Source organism: Peromyscus californicus, unplaced genomic scaffold (genome assembly GCF_007827085.1).
Source record: "Peromyscus californicus insignis strain IS unplaced genomic scaffold, ASM782708v3 Scaffold_11__1_contigs__length_118956290, whole genome shotgun sequence".
NCBI classification, from domain to species: domain Eukaryota; kingdom Metazoa; phylum Chordata; class Mammalia; order Rodentia; family Cricetidae; genus Peromyscus; species Peromyscus californicus.
Genome location: NW_026294402.1, coordinates 53055398 through 53075332, shown reverse-complemented (window position 1 = coordinate 53075332; position 19935 = coordinate 53055398). Strand labels below are relative to the sequence as shown.

Genomic DNA, 19935 nt, shown 5'->3' with positions numbered 1-19935 from the left:
TGTATCTAAGGAGTCCTTCTGTAAATCACTTCAGCAAAGGAGTCAACCAACAGCCTGTGAAAGAGAAGGTGGAGGATTCACTCTCATTCTAACACTCTCTTGGAGAACAGAGCTGACAAAAGTTACCAGAAGGGAGGGAGAAGGGAGGGAGGCTTCAACTCTGTTAAGGAGCTCTCCTAAAGAGCTGCTCAACAATGAATGCACTGCTTGTAAGGTAAAGTCACTGCAAGTGTTCAAGGTGGAAAGACAACCTTGGAAAAGGGACGCCTGCATTTGTTAACAGGTTAGACTGGATGAACTTCAGGTCTCTTTCAATTCTGAGATTCTAGAAAATTCCCTCAGGGAATTCAGAAGAAAATTCCTAAAAGGAAAAGAAGCACACATATCCTATACTTTTAGAATCCTCTTCAGTTTTCTTTTTTCAAAAGGTACAATAGAAAATGTACTCTATGGTCTTTAAAATACATATTTACCCTTCTACTATTAATTAGTAAGAGTTCATCACTTCTTTATACTATTAAGAAAAGATGGAGATTATATTTATAATTTTGTAAATATTTTAGAAAAAAAATGCTTAAAATCTAGTAGTCAATGCCCTAGAAACTTTATAGATTTTTAAGTAATATGCACAGATACAAATACATTATTCATTAAGTACAATTCACATCTGTTTTATTATACTCTAAAAATATATAAGAATCTTGATTTCCTGAAAGAGTGCAAGTAAAGACAGTATTCACGCAATCACTATTTCTACTAAAAATATTATTTTCAAACTGAGTGTCATGACCCATTAATGAACTGTTAAATCAACTGAGGTGATCACTACAATTTTCTTAAAAGATACTACTTCCCCAGGTTGTTAAATATACTGCATTAGTTGTGAACTTTATTATAATATTTATGTGGGTGCATGCATGGTGGAGAGGGCATGTGTGCCAAAGTGCACATTACGTAGAAGTAAGAGAACAGTTTGCAGGAGTTGGTTCTGGAAATTGAACTCAGGTTACCAGTCTTGGTAGCAAGCAACTTTACCCACTGAGCCATCTCATCAGCCTAATAATCTTCTCTTCCGAGTCACAGACACACACACAGACACACACACACACACACACACACACACACACACACACACACACACACACACACACACTTGGAGACAGAGTCTTGCTATGTAACCTAGGCTAGTCTCAAACTCTTTTCCTTCCTGTCTCAACCTCCTGGGTTCTGGGATTACAAACATACACCAAGTCTGCCAACAGTAATTCTTACAATCTTACACAGTTATTTTAACATCTTGTGAGCCAAATACACTGTTGTACTACAAATTAAATCCTAACTATATTTTAGATCATAAAAAATTCTAGTTTGTAATGCAAAATTACATTTCTTAGGTTATTTTCAGTTAATAAGCAACAAAGATGTGGCTGACAACTACTGAAAGTAGTTGAGTACATAGGAGTTTATTACATGCTCTCTTTTAGTTTTGGTTTGTTCGTTGGGCTGATTTTGTTTTTCTGAGCCCACGTTGGTCTCCAGCTTGTTATGTAGCCAATGAAGATTTTAGACTCATGATCTTCCTACCTCCATTTCCCAACTGTTGGGATTACAGGCATGTGCCACCATATGTAGTTTATTTGCTGTATGTTTACAATTCTAACAAAAATGGAAAAGAAGAAGCAGACCTAGCAAGCATGATAAATAAGCTGATAAACTGTGTCCTTTAAATTTGATGTTTTGGAAAGGTGAGACTCAGTGGGTAAAGGCACTTGCACCAAGCCTGACAACCTGAATTCAATCCTAGAAATCCACTTGGTGAAAGTAGACAATCAATTTCTACAAGTTGTTCTCTGACCTCAACACACACACTGAGGCAGGTGAGTGCTCATATATGCACATTATATGTATATACACATGTGCATGCACACAAAATAAATATTTTTAAAGGTTTACATGTTGTTTCTTCACCCACAAAGAGATTTTTATTCTATTTTAGATACGTAAATAATTGGTGGAAATAAGTCATATACAAAAACAGACTTCCTCAAAGGATAACATTAAACAATAATAATAGTTAAGTATTATTTCATTGTCTCTTCATTAGCCAAACAGTTTTCAACCAACAGAAAGGAATACAAAATATCTATTTGGCAAGAATGTTCATTTCTTAATTGTTCTTAATTCACACTGGCAATTTCTGCACTAAGCTGTAATCTCTATAACAGACACTGCTCTGCCTTCCTTAAAACAGAAACTCCAAGTACTGTTTGAAATATATGCAGAAAAAAGTCAGATTTCAAAAGTCTATATCTTAATATTATCATCTTCCCTAAAGTAAGTTTCTAAAAGCTTATAAAAAGAGATGCTTATAAAAACCCACTGGAGACAGCACCTACACTGTAAATCAACAGAACTAAGTCATTTTTAGAACTGGAAGACAGTTGAGATATCAGACCCAGCAATCTAAAAAAGATGGCAGGAACGGAAAGAAGAGTCAATAACAATAACCCAAACATGCAGCATTCTTACAGTTTTACTTGTAACTCTTCTGCATGAGCATGAGCAGTGGACCTGGTCAGCATTCTATCTGGAAAGGTTTTAAAGTTTTGACATATATTTTGTTTAATCATTTTTAGAATATGAGGATACACCTGGATGTGATTAAAACTGTTGGTGTAATCTGAAACTTAATGTTTTGAAATATAATTTTAAATAACATACAGAGTGATTTCACATCATCTGATACGTCTGTTTGATCAATTTGAAACAATATTTAATACAAAGGAAAGCAAATCATATTCAAATTGATAAACATCTGGAAAAAATATAAAGCGCTAAAAATTAATTGTTTAGTAAGGCTTAGTTTTAAACATTATATAACTGTCTTTCAGAAATACTACTTAGTATTTATTAGCATAAGAAACTTAGCACAGGGTATAACCATCAAGTAGATCATATTCTGTTTTAAGTGACAGGTCAGATGTGAGCTTTTTTGCTTTTAGTTTGAAAAATAAAAGCAAGAAACAAAATGCCACCGGGTATCTAAGGAATATAAACACTATCCCCTAACTTACTACATAGACCAAAAATGTGGACACTTGGGTAATTCTTTAAACATTAGGAAACCTCATTTCCACACATATCAATTAAAAGTTCTGAGAAATCAGTTCAAAATAACCTCTAATTAATTAGGTTTAAGATACAGTTTGTCTTGTCTTTGTATATATGAAAAGGCAAACAAAAAGACCACTAGAAAATCAAGTCACATATTCACTTTTAAATTTAGACATGTTTTTATACATGATCACTTTAAAATAAGTGAGTTTATTTAAGTATATAAGTCTATAAAATGTACCAGTTTATAATCAATTCATTTTTATAGGAAGTTTCCTGTTTTCCTAAAACTAAATGCTTACCGACTAAAATTAAGAACTTTTAAAAGGTAGTCTTCAAAAACCTCATAAATGAGTTTTAAAATGTATTGTCTAAGGTTGTTAAAATTAAACTCTACAGTATCAATGTCATTTGTTCATTTATGTAAATTGTTTTTGTTCACAGTCATTATCAAAGTTAAGTTGTTTACAGGAAGTGCTTTTGCACCACTTATACAATTTTGATGTGTCAATTTACTTAAAAGTCTCTACTATTCCTTTTTTTAAGATTTATTCTTATCATTTTTATGGGGTATGTGTCCACAGAAGCCAAAGGTTCCTGGATCCCCTAGAGTAAGAGTCAGAAGCAATTGTGAGATACCAGCATCCTCTAGAAGAGCAACATGCATTTTTTTTGGGGGGGGGGGGAGGGTTTGTTTGTTTGTTTTTGTTTTTTGAGACAGGCTTTCTCAGTGTAGCCCTTGGCTGTCCTGGAACTTGCTCTGTAGACCAGGCTGGCCTTGAACTCACAGGGATCCATCCACCTGCCTCTGCTTCTTGAGTGCTGGGATCAAAGGTGCACACCACCACCTGCCAGGCACAGTATGCATTCCTAACTGCTGAGTCATTCCTCTAGCCCCTATCCTGCTATTCTTTCCAGCAGCTTCTATCACTCCAGATGTTCCTCAGATAAAGGTCCATCCATTCCTTATTTGTACATACAACTTTTCTCCTTGTCCTACTGCTACCTTCTGGCTTTCCCTTGTCTCAAAACCTCATTCATTACGTTTGAGCTATCCAGATTGTGCTCTTGTTGTAAACAGTTAAACAGTAAGTTAAACATCAGAAATTATTTCACAAAGCTTTTTTCCATTTTCCAAAACTGCTGTGTAATTTTATTATCAAACTATTTATCAAAATTTCACTGAACACCTTTTATATGTTATTCAAAATGGTCACTCGTTTTTCTGTGTTTCATTTTCACAGATAACAGCACCCAATCTCCTTCCCAAAGCATAAAAATTTTCACACATTCTAGTACTCAGGCTGAGGTATAAGGATCTGAGTTCAAGGTCAGACTGGACTGCCCATCAAGAACCTGTCTTTAAAAAAAAAAAAAAAAAAAAAAGCAAAATGAAATGAAGGGGAACAAACACTTTACCTAGCTCCCAATTCCAAAGAACATTTTAACTAAAAACATTCAAACTCACAGAGCACTTTTCTAAGTCACATCTTTGAAGGCCTAGTTAAATTCTTATTTAAAAAATAAAACTGGGAGATGGTTCAGAGGGTAAAGGCATTGCCACCAAACCACCAGGACTGACACCTGAGTTCAATCCCCAAGATCATCTACATGGTAGAAGAAAACTAATTCTGTAGGTTGTCCTGATTTGCACAGATGTACCAAGGAATGGAATGTCCACGCACATATACATAGAAACACACACACACACACACACACATACACACACACACACACACACACACACACACACACACACACACACACAGAGGTAAATAAGTGTAAGAAAGTTTTGGTGTTTTTTTTTTAAGACTTATTTATCTATTATGTACATTGGGGTTTTACCTACATGTATGCTTGTGTGAGGATGCCAAATCCCCTGGAACTGGAGGTACAGATAGTTGTGAACTGCTGTGGGAGTGCTGAGAATTGAACACCAGTCCTTTGGAAAAGGAGCCAGTGCTCTTAACTGCTGAACCATCTACCCAGCCCCAAGAAAGTTTTAAATAACAAATAAGATCAGGGTTTTGCCTAGCATGAGTGAGGCCCTAAATTTAATCTCCCCACTATTAAAAAAAATTTTTAATAAAATTAAAATGATAGTACAGTAACATCACCTTAGAGCAGTGGTTCTCAACCATCCTAACACTGTGACCCTTTAATACAGTTCCTCATGTTGTAGTGACTCCAACGATAAAGTTATTTTCATTGCTACTTCATAACTGTAATTTTGCTTCTGTCATGAATTGTAATGTAAATATCTGATATGCAGAACATCTGATTTACAGCAACCCCTGTGAAAGGGTCAAATGAGTCCCAAAGGGGTTTCCAACTCACAAACTCTGCCTTAGAGCCTACAAGGAAATGTTTCACAGCAAAACTATACTGAAATAAAGCAAGAAATTTTTTGTAACAGTCTAATTTCTCAGGAAAATAAAACTCATGCAAAATCAAATCTACAATGAAATCAAATCTTTGTGGCAAGTAAATTAACTGTGGAGCATTTATATTTAAGGATTTTTCTTTCATTTTCTGTTAAACTTTGGCATACTCACAGGTTAAGCTCTGTGTTTGCCAACACATACACACAATAATCTGTCTCTCTAATAAGGACCCAATAACTATATAAAAAAACAAGCCAAGAAATAGGTTCTAATGTAGTCATATGGCCTTTCCTGCCAGACTCCTGACAAATTTGTGCCTGGTGCTCCATTCAGTCATCAAAGAGATTAAAGACATATGGTCTCCTTAGTAAAGACTTTATTCAAAGGCAGGTTCCTTATTCTGGTCAAATAATATTTGAATTATGTTTAAATCTGTTGCTTGACATTTGTCATATCATTTGTGCCATGGCCACCACTGATAAGGTTTATCTTTCTGATGGTCGTTTCAGTTCACCCTAAGTGGGAAAATAGTTAACAGCAAATTGTCAAACAAGTGAAGCAACTAACACTTGACAGATTTATGAATCACCTAGTACAGATACTGGCGTTGTTATGAGCATAATGTTCACAGCTACCTACGGTCACCTAAACAAAATGGTCTCTCCAAATGCTGCCATAACAATGAAATTCACTAGATTCTCTTATTTGACCCCCACATAACAGTATTATTTAACCTAATTTGATAAGTTTCAGGATGAACATATTACATTTTTATACTCCATTCATATTCATTCATTCAGCTAACATCTGTAAAGCTCTTGAGTATCTTCCAGCTACCACATTCTACTTCTCTTACAATAATGGTATTCTAAGAAAAGGCAGCACTTGACCCTTATGAAAATATGTTCATTTGCTGGGGCAGTGGGGGTCAGGAGAAATGAATGTCGTGAAATCTCCCAATCAAAAGGAAATATGAGCTTCCTCACCAGAATTTCAATTGCAGGCACATGGTTGGCACAAATCTCTATAAGGGACCTTCACATGACCTATTTACTTATACTTATGATGACAGAAGCCTTAACAAGTGTTTAATACGCACAAGAAAAACAATTATGCTACTTTTTAAGAATAACAGTAATGGTTAACCATCACTGAGACTTGAAATACTGCCAAACTGAAATCCAACTAGCCTCATTACCTCATTTAATCCTTACATCATCCCTAAATGACTAACACCCTAATCCCCATTTCATAGATCAAACTAAGACTTGCCTTACTCAAGGTCACTTAGCTGTGGAGAATTAGAATCCAAACCCAATTCTTGGGAAGATATACCTCAATGGTAGCATGCTTGCCTAGTATTATGTACAAAGGTTTGAACCCTAGGACTAGTCTCTCTCTCTCTCTCTCTCTCTCTCTCTCTCTCTCTCTCTCTCTCTCTCTCTCTCTCTCTCTTACACACACACACACACACACACACACACACACACACACACACACAGAGAGAGAGAGAGAGAGAGAGAGAGAGAGAGAGAGAGCGCAATAAAACCAAAACAGCTGTATCTGTGTTCAAAGCCTGTGCTCTAGATCACATTATACTGCTTGGTTTAATATTCAATTTTAACCTAACACTTTTGAATATCTTAAGATCTTTGCCTTAAAATTTTATTGTTGGTGTGTGATACATAAAAGGGGGGGGGTACCTGAAACTGTGGTCTTACAAATCTAAATATTTATATGGAAAACGAAATCTACTTGAATCCCTATAGTAATGAGTCGATTCCTTTTGGAGTTAAGAGAAGCTGTGGGTCATCTAGACCAAAGTCTTCATTTGAGGAATAATGAAAACAGAAGCCTTTTCAAAAAGTTCTGAATGCCTAATCTAAACTGCCATATTTTCGATTCAGAAGCAGTAACTCTACCACTGATTTTCCAAAGCATTATTTTAGATAGGTAATATGTATGTCTAACATTTCAATATTATATATATGGAACATAGTATCCCTTTCTGAATCACTGTATAAAAAGTAAAACCTTCAGGACATGAAATCAGACTATTGCAGGGCTATTATCAACAGAAAGCTTGAATATTATCACCGAGACACATTGCAGAAAGCTTTAAAATGGCATCCTTAACCATATAAAATCAAAAGTAACCATTTCTTTCTTGAATTCAATTTACATTCATTTGGATCAACTATGGGCTCATCGTCGCTTTACTAGTCTTGTCATGTGACTAAATCCAAGCTCACTTCAAGAGAAAGGCTGTACTATGCTGTATTTAGAACATATTATCACTAAGAGCAGCCAGATGAGTCTTTGTAGGCCTATCCAAAAACCTTGCCTTAGTTGCTAAGAAACTACAATTTACCATATTCTAAATCATCGGAAACAACTATGCCAGCAGAGATTAAACATCTACCAACTTATGCCAGCAGAGATTAAACATCTACGATCAAGAATCTCACCTATAGGACAAAATGAAACTGTGCTATTTCCACAAATAACTGCAATAGGAATTAGACTTAACTCATATTAACATAGATGACTGATTGATTAAAAAATGCCAATCAGGCTAACTCTACCATTTCCCTTCCACAGTTTTGTACTTAAGGAAAAGGGGGTGGGGTGTGCCCACATCCTTAGAATATTCAATGTAAGAGACAGAAAAATGTTTCCTTTCTGACCCATGCAGAAACAAAGCCATAGGGCATAAAATTCCCTTAGTAGAATTTGATACTTAAAGTGACTTTTTCAATACTGTAATATATTTTCACTGTAACCTCTAGCATTTTAAGGTGAGTTTCTCTTCAGAACACTCGACGCCACTGACTGAGTGATTTTGTTTTAATGAAAGTCATTTTAATTTCAGACAAGAGCAATTTCAATTGTTTTAGCCTAACAACAAAGAATACGGAGATTAAAACTAATTTATGGCTCCCTAGACCTAACCGACTTCTTATAGTTTTTCCATATTAAAAAAAAATCCTTAAACCTCTTAATAGTTGTTTCCACAATAGCTGAAATAAGTTCATTATCCTTTTAAGTTTGTTTCTGAAAGATCAGTTCAGCAACAGAACTATGACAATGCTGTCAATCAGAATCTGTCATGTTTAGCTCCCCCATGCCATTATCTTTCACCATCTTCTCTAAAGAGCTTCAGTTCAAAACCCAATTCTTGCTTCCACTGTACCTTGAACACATCCCAGAGGCCACATTCATATTCCTCAGAAATAATACCTTTTCAGTCTTGAAACTTTCAGATCTCAAAAGCCCACATTTCCCTGCCATCACTCAACTGCCCTCAATCCCACCACTGCAGATGTGACTGTGTCCCAGCCCTCCCCAAAGGCCGAACCAACATCATACAGCGTTTGCCACAACTCATCCCCTCCCTAATGTATCCGCCACGCTGCAAAGCAACATTACACCCCCGACTTCCTGCATTTTACTCCCTTCCCTTATTTTTCGTCTGCCCCCACACCCACCTCTATACCCAGGCACCCTTTACTTCTGTTTCCTCTACCCCAGTTTTAATGCTTTCCCCCCATCCTCTGCTCATTTTCCTCTCCTTATTTAGAAACTCCCTTTTGCTTTCCCAGCCGCTACCCTAGAATGCCCAGCACTCCACCCTCTTTGGCAAAACCCAGTCCTCTTCCCCCAGCTCGCTCGGAGACACTGCTGCTTCTCTTTTCCAGGTCCCCTACTGCAGTCAACCCACTCCATCATCTTTCCGCCCACCTTCCCTCTACCCCCAAATCCAAGGTTCCCGAATCCCTTACTAAGCCCTCTCCTTAGAGACTCAAGTAGTCGGCTCCCGCTAGGTGTTCTTCAGGATCCTTTTCACCCCAGCTTCCCCCTCCTCCCATTTTTCAGGCTGTCACTAGTGTTCCGGGGCCCCAGTAGAATCCCGGGTGTCAGCGCCCGCGGAGCCCGGTTCTCTCGCCACCAACACCCCTCCGCCGGCTCGAATTCGAACGCCTGTCTCCCGCCGCCTTCTCCAGAGCCGCCCCCGCTACTCCAGCTCCGGGCGAGCGAAGAGCCCCACGCCGCGGACCTGTCTCCAGCGCCCCGCGCTCGCACCACAGCGACGCCTCCACTCTCGACGAAGCGCCTCCTCGCCTCAGCCCGGCCGCCCGCTCCCGGCTCCGGCATCCCCCTCAGGCCTGGGCCCGGCCCCTCTGGTTGCCGGAGCCCGGCGCCCCCGCCTGGCCCGCCCCCGGCCCCTCGGCTTACCGTTCTGAGCAGCGCCTGGCCCTGGGAGGAGCGAGCCAGAGACCAGCAAGAGCGAGAGGGCCAGGGCGCTGGGGAGCGAAGAGCCCGACATCCTCCCTAGCCGGAGAGCGCGCAGCGAATGGGCCGGGGCCGGGGCCGGGGAAGGGAGGGGAGGGAGGGAGGGGGCGGGCGAGCGCGCGAGGGAGTGAGCGAGGGAGGCAGCCGCGGCCGAGCTCCGTCCTTCCCCGTCCTCCTCCTACCGCCGCAGCGCCCAAGCCTCGCGAGACCTCCGCTGGCGGCCGTGGGCGGTCCAGGAGCTCCGGCGGCAAGGCTCGCGAGAAGAGGCCCTAGCCCGAAGTCCCCGCCCCTGCGGAGGCTGATTGGCCTAGCGCAAGGGAGGTCACGTGCAAAGGGCGCTTCTGGCCACGTGATGGGGCGAGGCGGGGACTCCACCCGCCCGCTCTCCCACGGGGGAGGACGGCGGAGAGCACGGCGGAGTACAGTTCTCCCTTCGGTGGAATCCTAGTGCCCATCAATTAGAGGAAGCATTGAGAAAACAATGTCTCTCCTCCACCCATCCTGCCTTTCATGCGTTACCGCTCTAAGCTTCAGAAATGGATACACCAGACTCTGCTTTTAAGCTTCCTGTCATTGTCCCTTATCAAAAACCTGCTAGTCTTCCTTCTGGACTTTGACCAGAGACCGCTAGAGGTATCTGGCCACAACCTCTCTGCCTCATGTTTTTTCCCCCTCCCAGGCAGTGTTACAAGCTTGCTGCGCCTTCCTGCGCGGACATCTGTTCCCTCTGCCTTCAAGTGTCCTCCTTTTCCTCTCTACCTATGCCCTCCCCACCCCCCTTTGGCCTTATTTTAGCTTCACAGGCTCTGAGGGCCCAAAGTTAACTAGTCTAATTGTAGGGCCATAGATACAATTCTACAAGGAAGTCGTCATATGTCAAGTGGTAGGCAGAATCTTTGGGAGAGACACCGGTAAGGAAATAGTTTCCACTCAGTTCACAGTTCAGCCTAGTCTATCGGAGATTAGGAAGAGTCAAATGACCCATAGGAAAGGGGTCAGAAAAAAAGTTTATCTACGTTGCATGGAAATTTGAGAAATGCTTCCTTTGGGGGGAGGAGGATATTGGAGAGATGCCATAGTCCGTAAAAATACTTGCTGCCCAGGGATGAAGACCTGAGTTCCCCAGCATAAAAGGAACAAGATGACCACCAGGGCCGCCTGTGTAATCCCAGTCTGGAGAGGTGGAGAACAGGAGGACCTGGAGCTTGCTGGCTAGCTAGCCTCGCCAGTCCATGAACTCCAGCTTCAGTTGAGAGACCTTGCCTCAAAAACTGAAGTGCAAAGTGGTTAAGGGAGATACCCAGAAGTTGCCTTTTGGCCTCCAAGTGCATGCAGGCTTGCTCACACACGGACACACAAACACAGCTTTGGGGGAGTTGGCCTTTTTTTTTTTTTTCTGTACCACCCTCAGCACTTGTGGTTAGCAAAGGAGTGTTTTCTGGGGCTTATCTCATCCCTGAGTCACAACAGGCGTCCTCGGGTGTGTCTATGACTTAAAAATGAGAAACTGTAAACCAGCCTGCTGACCTGACTTTATTCAAAGGGTTTAGAGAATCTGGAGGAAGGAGACCCTCACAATCTCGCCAGCTTTCCCAAGAACAAGACAACTAGTGGCTATAGACTGCGCTTTCCAGCAAGGGCTAGCACTACAACTGTGGTATGCTCACAGAGGAAAACCTGTTCAAAACCTCAAATGTGTACGTGTGATAAAAGGGCTGGCAGGTATTTCTGTCTGAACAAAGGCCATTCTGTTGACATCCTGTAAGGACAGCTACCCGGCGGCCTGTAGTGAAGCCAAGATTCTCAGCTGATGGAAGCGCTGGTTGAATGCAGCCCTTCTGCCTCCTAGAACCCACAACAAACATGCCTATTTTATCCTTGCAATGAGGAATCCTTACAAAATTATCATTTGTAGAAAGGGAAACTGAGGCTAAGAAGATGGCATGGTTTGCTCAGGATCTCCAGGCATAAATGTTGATGCCAGACAGTCTAGTTCACTTGCTTCTAGGCTTACTTTAGAAGCATAGCTCCTTGCCCTCTTGAAGTTAGGAGTGTCATGTGACTGACTCAGCCAATGAAATTTGAGAAGTGGCATGCATCTTTTTTTTTTTTTTTTTTTTTTTTTTCCAATTGAAGCATCCAGGGTTTCAAACTCTTTTGCCCTGGTAATAATGGGTAATGATTATGATAGTGAAAATGCATGCCAACAGGAAATGTATATCCACTTGGATCCTTAAGTTAGCACAGTAAGTTGAACCCTCCTGCCCACCCACACAGAACAGATAACATCTCTTGAGTTAAACTTATTGAGATTCAAGGACGCTTGTTCTCTTCCACTTTAAAAATCTTTATTTTACATGTGTGAATATTTTGCTTGATGTATGTATGTGCGCCGTGCAGTGCCTGGGTGGGGGGGGGGGGGTCACAAGGGAGCGTTGGAACCCCAGAAACTGGAGTTACAAATGGTTGTGAGGGTCCATGTGAGTGCCGAGAACTGAAGATGGGTCCTCTGCAAGAGCAGGAAGTGTTCCTAACCATTGAGCTGCCTCTCCAGCCCCAGTGGGTGTTCTTAAAGCACAAGTGAACAAATCCACCCCACAGTATCACTAGTATCTATGAGTTAGGCATCTTTGCACAAGTGACCTAAGAATTTCTCTTGACATTAGCCATCAAGTAGGGACAAAGATCATGGCAACCTCAAAAGACTGTGGTAAGAAAAGCTGGGTAAGTTTATGTGCAATGTTTCGAACCATCTGTGGTGTGTGGCAAGACACCAATGTTTATCATGACACCACTACAACTCGGACTCCAGCCTACAGTTCCCCTCCCCACTGCTGCAACATCATGATTACAAGAAGTGAATCGGAACAACCTTTTGACTCTGAGTGCTACCGATAATCTCTCAAAACACTCAGTTATGAAGAAGAACCCTTTTGCCTAGAAGAAAATGTCAGCAAGTCCCACATGACAGTAGCAGTATTACTGGTTTCCTTCTGTTGTTAAAATACATAACTAAGCCGGGCGGTGGTGGCACACGCCTTTAATCCCAGCACTCGGGAGGCAGAGCCAGGCGGATCTCTGTGAGTTCGAGGCCAGCCTGGGCTACCAAGTGAGTTCCAGGAGAGGCGCAAAGCTACACAGAGAAACCCTGTCTCGAAAAACCAAAAAAAAAAAAAAAAAAAAAAAAAAAACATAACTAAAATCACCTATTGATTCAGTGGCTTCGTTGAAGGAATTTAGAAATGCAGGGGTCTTGCTGTCGTTTATGGCTTACAAACTAGCTAAAACCGGACATTGTAGCTCACACCAATACTTGGAAAGCTGAGGCAGGAGGATCACTGCAAGTTCAAGGTCAGGCTAGGCTACAGAGAGTGTAACCCTGTCTTAAATAAAACCAATATTTATTTATACACACTAAGGAAACTGCAACTGCAGATGTGTCCCAGCATTTTTAAGCTCCTTGTAATATATCAGAAGAGCCCTAGGGGTCCTCAGAGCTCAGACTGAAACACTTTCCCAGCCTCTGAGTACTCCCTTGGAGGTCTTCTTTTTAGTGTTGGTAGCGCCCCCTGGTGGGAAGGCCTGTAATTCCCAACCGAAAGTCTTCCCTTGGTTTGGTTTAACTGGTTCATTCTGCCCTTGGAAGGTTGGTCAAAAGGCTACATTAGTGGGGTTCCTAGAGATGACCTTGAACTTCCTAATGGTTTTCTCTCTTCATCCTGTACAGATTTATTTCTATTCATATGTACTGCTCCATTTGTCTTGATTGCTGTCATCTGACCTTCCAGTCGATGTCATCTTTTCCTTGTCCTTTCCAGCTCCTTGCACTGTCTTTGAACTCCATACATGAATTCAACAGTTGTGCTGACAACCTCTTCAGTACTTTGGTGTCTCAGTTCTTTTACCTTTTCATTTCCAACAACCTTCTCACTGGAACCAACTGAGGTTCCACTTGAACACTTTAGTCCATCTCCTTCAACCCCCAGCCCCACAAAACTAATAGTACAAGCAAAAATAAGTTCTGGTAGGTTTGCTTCCCACCATTGGTCCTGGCATGCTTCTTATGTCAGAATTACTAGTGTCTGGGGTCACCAGTGTTTATACTCTGTATTTTCCTGATACTGAGATCATCTCAATGGTGTTGATGCCATGATGGTGAACAGCGACTAGCTGAGAGCAACTAGCATGGCTTTGCCTTGTCTCGTCATCTTCTGAGTGGACTTGTAGCCTAGCACGCATTTTTCTACTCTTCACAGTAAGTTGCAGTCTAGAATTCATTGACTTGTCTTCCTGTCTCAGGTGAGGGAAGGTCTCAGCCTAGAACATAGAGAGGACAGTTCAGAAGGTTTAGTACCCAGAGTTCCAAGTACCAACTACCTCATTCTTCTCACCAATTAAACCTCTGCCCAACAAAACACAACCACCAATCCTCAAAGAGCTCTCTCTGAAAGCCTGATGGTGTGCTTCTCTATTAACATTCTCTTCTATTAGTAGCATTTATTTTTAACTGTCTCCCAAAGATTTGGTCTTCAGGAATTGAAAGAAAGGATATTTATCCCTTGGGTTGAAACATAAAGGGGCATGTGTCTTCCTCCCTGAGGCCATCATGTAGGGACTGCTGTCTCTACAGGGGAAGGGAATGAAGCATAGAGGGAGGGAGGGATGATTCTGCCTCCATAAACTGTCAATGATTGGCAGGTTACCAGCCCTCCATGCTTCCTCCCTCTTCTCTGTACCATTGAAAACTAGTAGCAAGCCATGAGTGATACAGGTCAGCTTTACACATCCCTACTTCCACTTCCCATCTAGAACATCAGGCTTATGCTAACAAACTCTTATCTGTTGCACCTTTCCACAACTTAGAAAGCATTTCCAAGGCTGACGTGGTGGCACATGCCTTTAGTCCCAGCACTCAGGAGGATCTCTGTGAATTTGAGGCCAGCCTGGTCTACAAAGAGAGTTCCAGGACAGTCAGGGCTGTTACACAGAGAAACCCTGTCTGGGGGAAAGAAAGAAAGAAAGAAAGAAAGAAAGAAAGAAAGAAAGAAAGAAAGAAAGAAAGAAAGCAAGCATTTCTATATTATCCCATGTGATTATCACTATGACCATTTTCATAAGGCAATCAGGGCTTAGAAAGGAGAATAACTTCTTCTCAGCTCCCACCTGGAAGGCAACTAAGGCAGAATTAGAATCAAAGTCCTTTTGAACCCAAAGGGAATATACTAAGGATGAGTGAGACACCACCTACAGCACTGGTTCCCAACCTGCCTGATGCTACGCCCCTCTAATACAGTTGCTCATGTTGTGGTGACCCATCAAATTATTTTCCTTGCTGCTTCATAACTGTAATTTTGCTAGTGTTATGAATCGTAATGTAAATATCTGTGTTTTCTGGTGGTCTTAGGTGACCCTTCCAAAGGGGTCATGACCCACAAGTTGAGAACCACTGATGTAGAGGAAGACAGTCTCTTGCAACAAATGGCCCTCCTCATTCAGTATGAATTTTGTCTGAGTAAAGCAACCTCCTTGTGCAACCCTCTCCATTCAGGATCTGCTAAGGTTAGAATAATGTTTATTCACTTGACAGTAGCATGGGATGTTTACCATTTCTTGGGGAAGAACTTTGGGTACCATACCTACCCTGATGACTATTGCAGGGATGAGGCAGAGCAACCTGACAGCTGGGGTAGGCTCTCTATGGTTGGGGTTGGATCTTAGGGGCTCATCTTGCTCAGATTTGGAAATAATTGAATGAAAGACTTAAGAGTATGCCTAGAGAGATTAAAATATCCCTCTTATAAAGGTTACATTGGATAACATCCAAGAGTCTGCTAGCCACACCACCTTGGGAATAGTTTGCTCCCGAGAGTGGCTTGTATATGTACAGTCAGAGGCACCAACAGTGAGTGAAAACCCTAAGTTTCCCATTACCACTTGGAAATTTAGGGCATGACAGAGAAGCAAAACCGAACACTTTCATATCCTCTGTAGATAGCAGATCTCAAACTTGCTCAGTTCCTTCCCACAATGGCTTACCAGAAACCTCACTCGAGCCCACAGGGCAAGAAGGGAGTAAAAGGAAGCTGTGAGAATTACAATAATGAAATGATCCTTTGTGGCTACACATTAGAATCAACTGGGGAACATGAATAAAATGCCAGCACTAAAAGAGATAGGCACACCAACATTCAGCTCTTAGGCTCAGGAGATTTCTATTCCATTGTCTGGGGTGGGTCCCAGTTTAAGTAGCTCCATAATGATCTGTAATGTGCTACTGTGCAAATGTTCTGCATTTCAAGATTTGTTGCACCTTAGAGCAACCAGAGAACTATTAAACAATTTCAATCCTGGGCTGGAGTGATAGCTCAGTGGGTAAGGGTGTGTGCTGTGAAGTGGCTGGATACAAGATAAACTTAAAAAAATCAGTAGCCCTCTTATATACAAATGACAAATGAAAGGAAAAGAAATCAGGGAAATATACCCTTCACAATAACCACAAACAATATAAAATACCTTGGAGTAACTTTAACCACACAAGTGAAAGACTCGTATGATTAAAAAAAAAACCTCGGCCGGGCGGTGGTGGCGCATGCCTTTAATCCCAGCACTCAGAAGGCAGAGCCAGGTGGATCTCTGTGAGTTCGAGGCCAGCCTGGGCTACCAAGCGAGTCCCAGGAAAGGCGCAAAGCTACACAGAGAAACCCTGTCTCGAAAAACGGGAAAAAAAACAAAACAACAACAAAAAAAAAAACCTCAAGTCTTTCAAGAAAGGAATCAAAGTAGACATCAGAAGATGCAAAGATCTTCCATGCTCATGGATTGGTAAGATCAACATAGTAAAATTGTCTATCCTACCAAAAGCAATCTACAGATTCAATGCAATCCCCACCAAAATTCTAACACAATTCTTTACAGACTTTGAAAAGACAGTACTCAACCCTATATGAAAAAAAAAAAAAAAACAGTGTAGCTAAAAATAATCCTAAACAATAAAAGAACTTCCGGAGGTATCACCATCCCTGATTTCAAGCTGTACTACAAAGCTATAATAATAAAAACCTCATGATATTGACATAAAAACAGACACACTGATCAATGAAATCAAATTGAAAACTCAGACATAAATCCACAGACCTATGGACACCTGATTTTCAATAAAGGAGCCAGAAATACAGAATGGAAAAAAAGAATGCATGTTCAACAATTGGTGATGGTCTAACTGAATGTTGCCATGTAGAAGAATACAAATAGATCCATATCTATTACCCTGCACAAAACTCAAGTGGATCAAAGACCTCAACGTAAAACCAGACACACTGAACTTGACAGAAGAGAAAGTGAGGAGTAACTTTGAATCTATTGGCACAGGAGACAACTTCTGGAACAGAAAACCAACAGCACAGGCACTAAGATCAACAATCGATAACTGGGACCTCATGAAACTGAAAATCTTCTGTAAGGCAAAGGACACCATCAATAGAACAAAACAGCAGCCTAAAGAATAGGAAAATACTCTCACCCACTCCACAACAGGTAAAGGGCTCATATCCAAAATATACAAAGAACTCAAGAAATTAGATATCAAGAAAACAAATAATCCAATTAAAAAATGGGTACAGATCTAAACAAAATTCTCAAAAGAGGAAAGCAAAATGGTTGAGAAACACTTAAAGAATTGTTTAATGCCCTTAGCCATCAGGGGAATGTGAATCAAAACTACTTTGAGATTCTATCTTACACCTGACAGAATGGCTAAGATCAATAACACAACTGACAGCTCATGTTGACGAGGATGTGTAGCAAGGGGAACACTCCTCCATTGCTAGTGTGAGTGCAAACTCATACAGCCACTATGAAAATCAATATGGCAGTTCCTCAGAAAACTGGAAATTGATCTACCTCAAGACCCAGCTATACTACTCTTGGGTATATACCCAAAGGATGCTCCATCCTATCACAAAGACATTTGCTCAGCTATGTTCACAGCAGCTTTATTCATAATAGCCAGAAACTGAAAACAAACTATATGTCCCTCAACAGAAGAATGGATAAAGAAGATGTGGTACATTTACACAACTGAGTATTACTTAGCTGTTTTAAAAAAAATGACATCATGAAATTTGCAAGCAGATGGATAGGACTAGAAAAAATCATCCTGAGTGAGGTAACCCAGAACCAAAAAGATGAACATGGTATGTACTCACTCGTAAGTGAATATTAGCTGTTAAGTCAATGATAATCATGCTATAATCCACAGACCCAGAAAGGCTAAGTAACAAGGAGGGCTCTAAGGGGGACACATGGATCTCCCTGGAAAGGACAAAAAGAATAGCTTTTGTGGGTGGACTGGGGGAAGGTGGGGATGGGAACAGGAGGGATGGGGAGAGATGACTGGAATTGGAGGGCATCTGGGTGGTGGGGTGTGATGTGGAAACTTAGTCCAGTAGAACTCTTGGGATTCTACAAGGGTGACCCTATCAAGAACTCCTGGTAACAGGATTCAGAGCCTGAACTGGCCACCTTCTTTAACTAGGCAAGGCTTCCAGAGGTGAGACTGGGACACCAGCCCAGTCACAAACCTTCAACCTATAATCTATCCCACCTGCAAGGTGGACTGGGACAATGGAAGGACAGAACTTGTTAGAGTGATCAATTGCTGGTCTAACTTGAGGCCCACACCACGAGAGGGAGCCCATGACCAACTACCTGAATGACCAAGAATTGGAGGCTGGAAAGCCCAAAGAACTATAATAGAAAAAAAAATCAATAAAAGTGATTCCTAATGATATTCTTATATACTCATAAAATGGTGCCTACCCTAATCGTCATCAAAGAGGCTACAGGAAGCAGATGCAGAGGCCTACAGCCGAACACTAGGGAGACAGAAAGCCCAAATTGAAGATCTCCACGAAGTCCCTCCCCTTGGAGCTTGGGGAACCCCATGGAAGAGAGAGAGGAAGAAATGTAGGAGTCAGAGGAGTCAGGGACACTTGGAGAACACGGCCCACAGACTTCAACTAAGCAGGATTCAGAGGGGGCGAGAGACTGAAGCCGCAATAATGGAGCCTTCATGGATCTGCACTAGGTCTTTTTGTTTGTTTGTTTTCTTTTTGTTTTTTTGAGACAGGGTTTCTCTGTGTAGTTTTGGTGCCTGTCCTGGATCTCACTCTGTAGACCAGGCTGGCCTCGAACTCACAGAGATCTGCCTGGCTCTACCTCCCAAGTGCTGGGATTAAAGGTGTGCGCTACCACCACCAGGCTAAAATAAATCTTTTTTTTTTTTTTAAAGACTCTAATTAATTCCAACCCATAGTAAAAATTGAAACATGTGTTCCAATGGATTTGTATTATTATTTCAATATTTTACATGGTGCTGAGGATCAAACACAGACTTCACACATGCTAGGAAAATGCTCTATCACTGAGCTGCAGCACCAGCCCCTATTGCTTCAAATTTCAGTAGAATTACTTTGAAAACTGTTCAAAAATGGATTGCCGGGCCCCACTTCCTCAGTTTCTGATTCACTTGGCCTGGGATGGGGCCTGAGGATCTGCAACAAGTTCCTTAGCAGCACTTACACTGCTGGAGTTGCTGGGATTTCAGGTTTGAGCCTCCATGCCTGGTAAATGTGGTGCTGAAAATCAAACTGAGGGCTTTGGGTGGGACCCTAATCCTCTCTAGCAAGCATAAGTTGGTGTCCACTGTTTTCTTTAGATACCTTTTCAATTAGGGACGGGTACATGAGCCTTAGTTTGTATTTGTCTTGAAATGTACTTGTTTCTCCATCAGTTTTAAAGCTAGCTTTGCTGGGAATAACAATCTCAGTTGGCAGTGATTTACCTTCAGAGTTTTAAATATATCATTCCATGCTTTCCCAGCTATTGGGTTGCTGATAAGAGAGATGATATTATTCTAATGTATCAGCCTTTGTAGGGAAGTTGGGTTTTTTTCCTTATGGCTTTAAATATTATTTCTTTGGTATATATGTTTTTGTTGTTGTTTGGTTTTTTGTTTGTTTGTTATTGTTTTTGAGACAGGGTCTCACTATATAGCTCTGGCTGTCCTGGAACTGACTGTGTAGACCAGGCTTTTTTCGAGATAGGGTTTCTCTCTGTAGTTTTGGTGCCTGTCCTGGAACTCACT

General features: G+C 41.4%; 1 protein-coding gene across 2 annotated transcripts in view; it reads right to left on the bottom strand.

Annotated features, from left to right (window-relative positions):
- Nptn (neuroplastin) overlaps positions 1 to 9936 on the bottom strand; it is a 78238-nt gene extending 68302 nt beyond the window's left edge. For both annotated transcript variants that reach the window (XM_052762207.1, XM_052762216.1), the window contains exon 1: positions 9735 to 9936. In XM_052762207.1, the coding sequence (XP_052618167.1) occupies positions 9735 to 9825 (91 nt within the window). In that variant the 5' untranslated portion in view covers positions 9826 to 9936. The remainder of the gene's footprint in view (positions 1 to 9734) is intronic.
- Positions 9937 to 19935: the final 9999 nt, after the last annotated feature.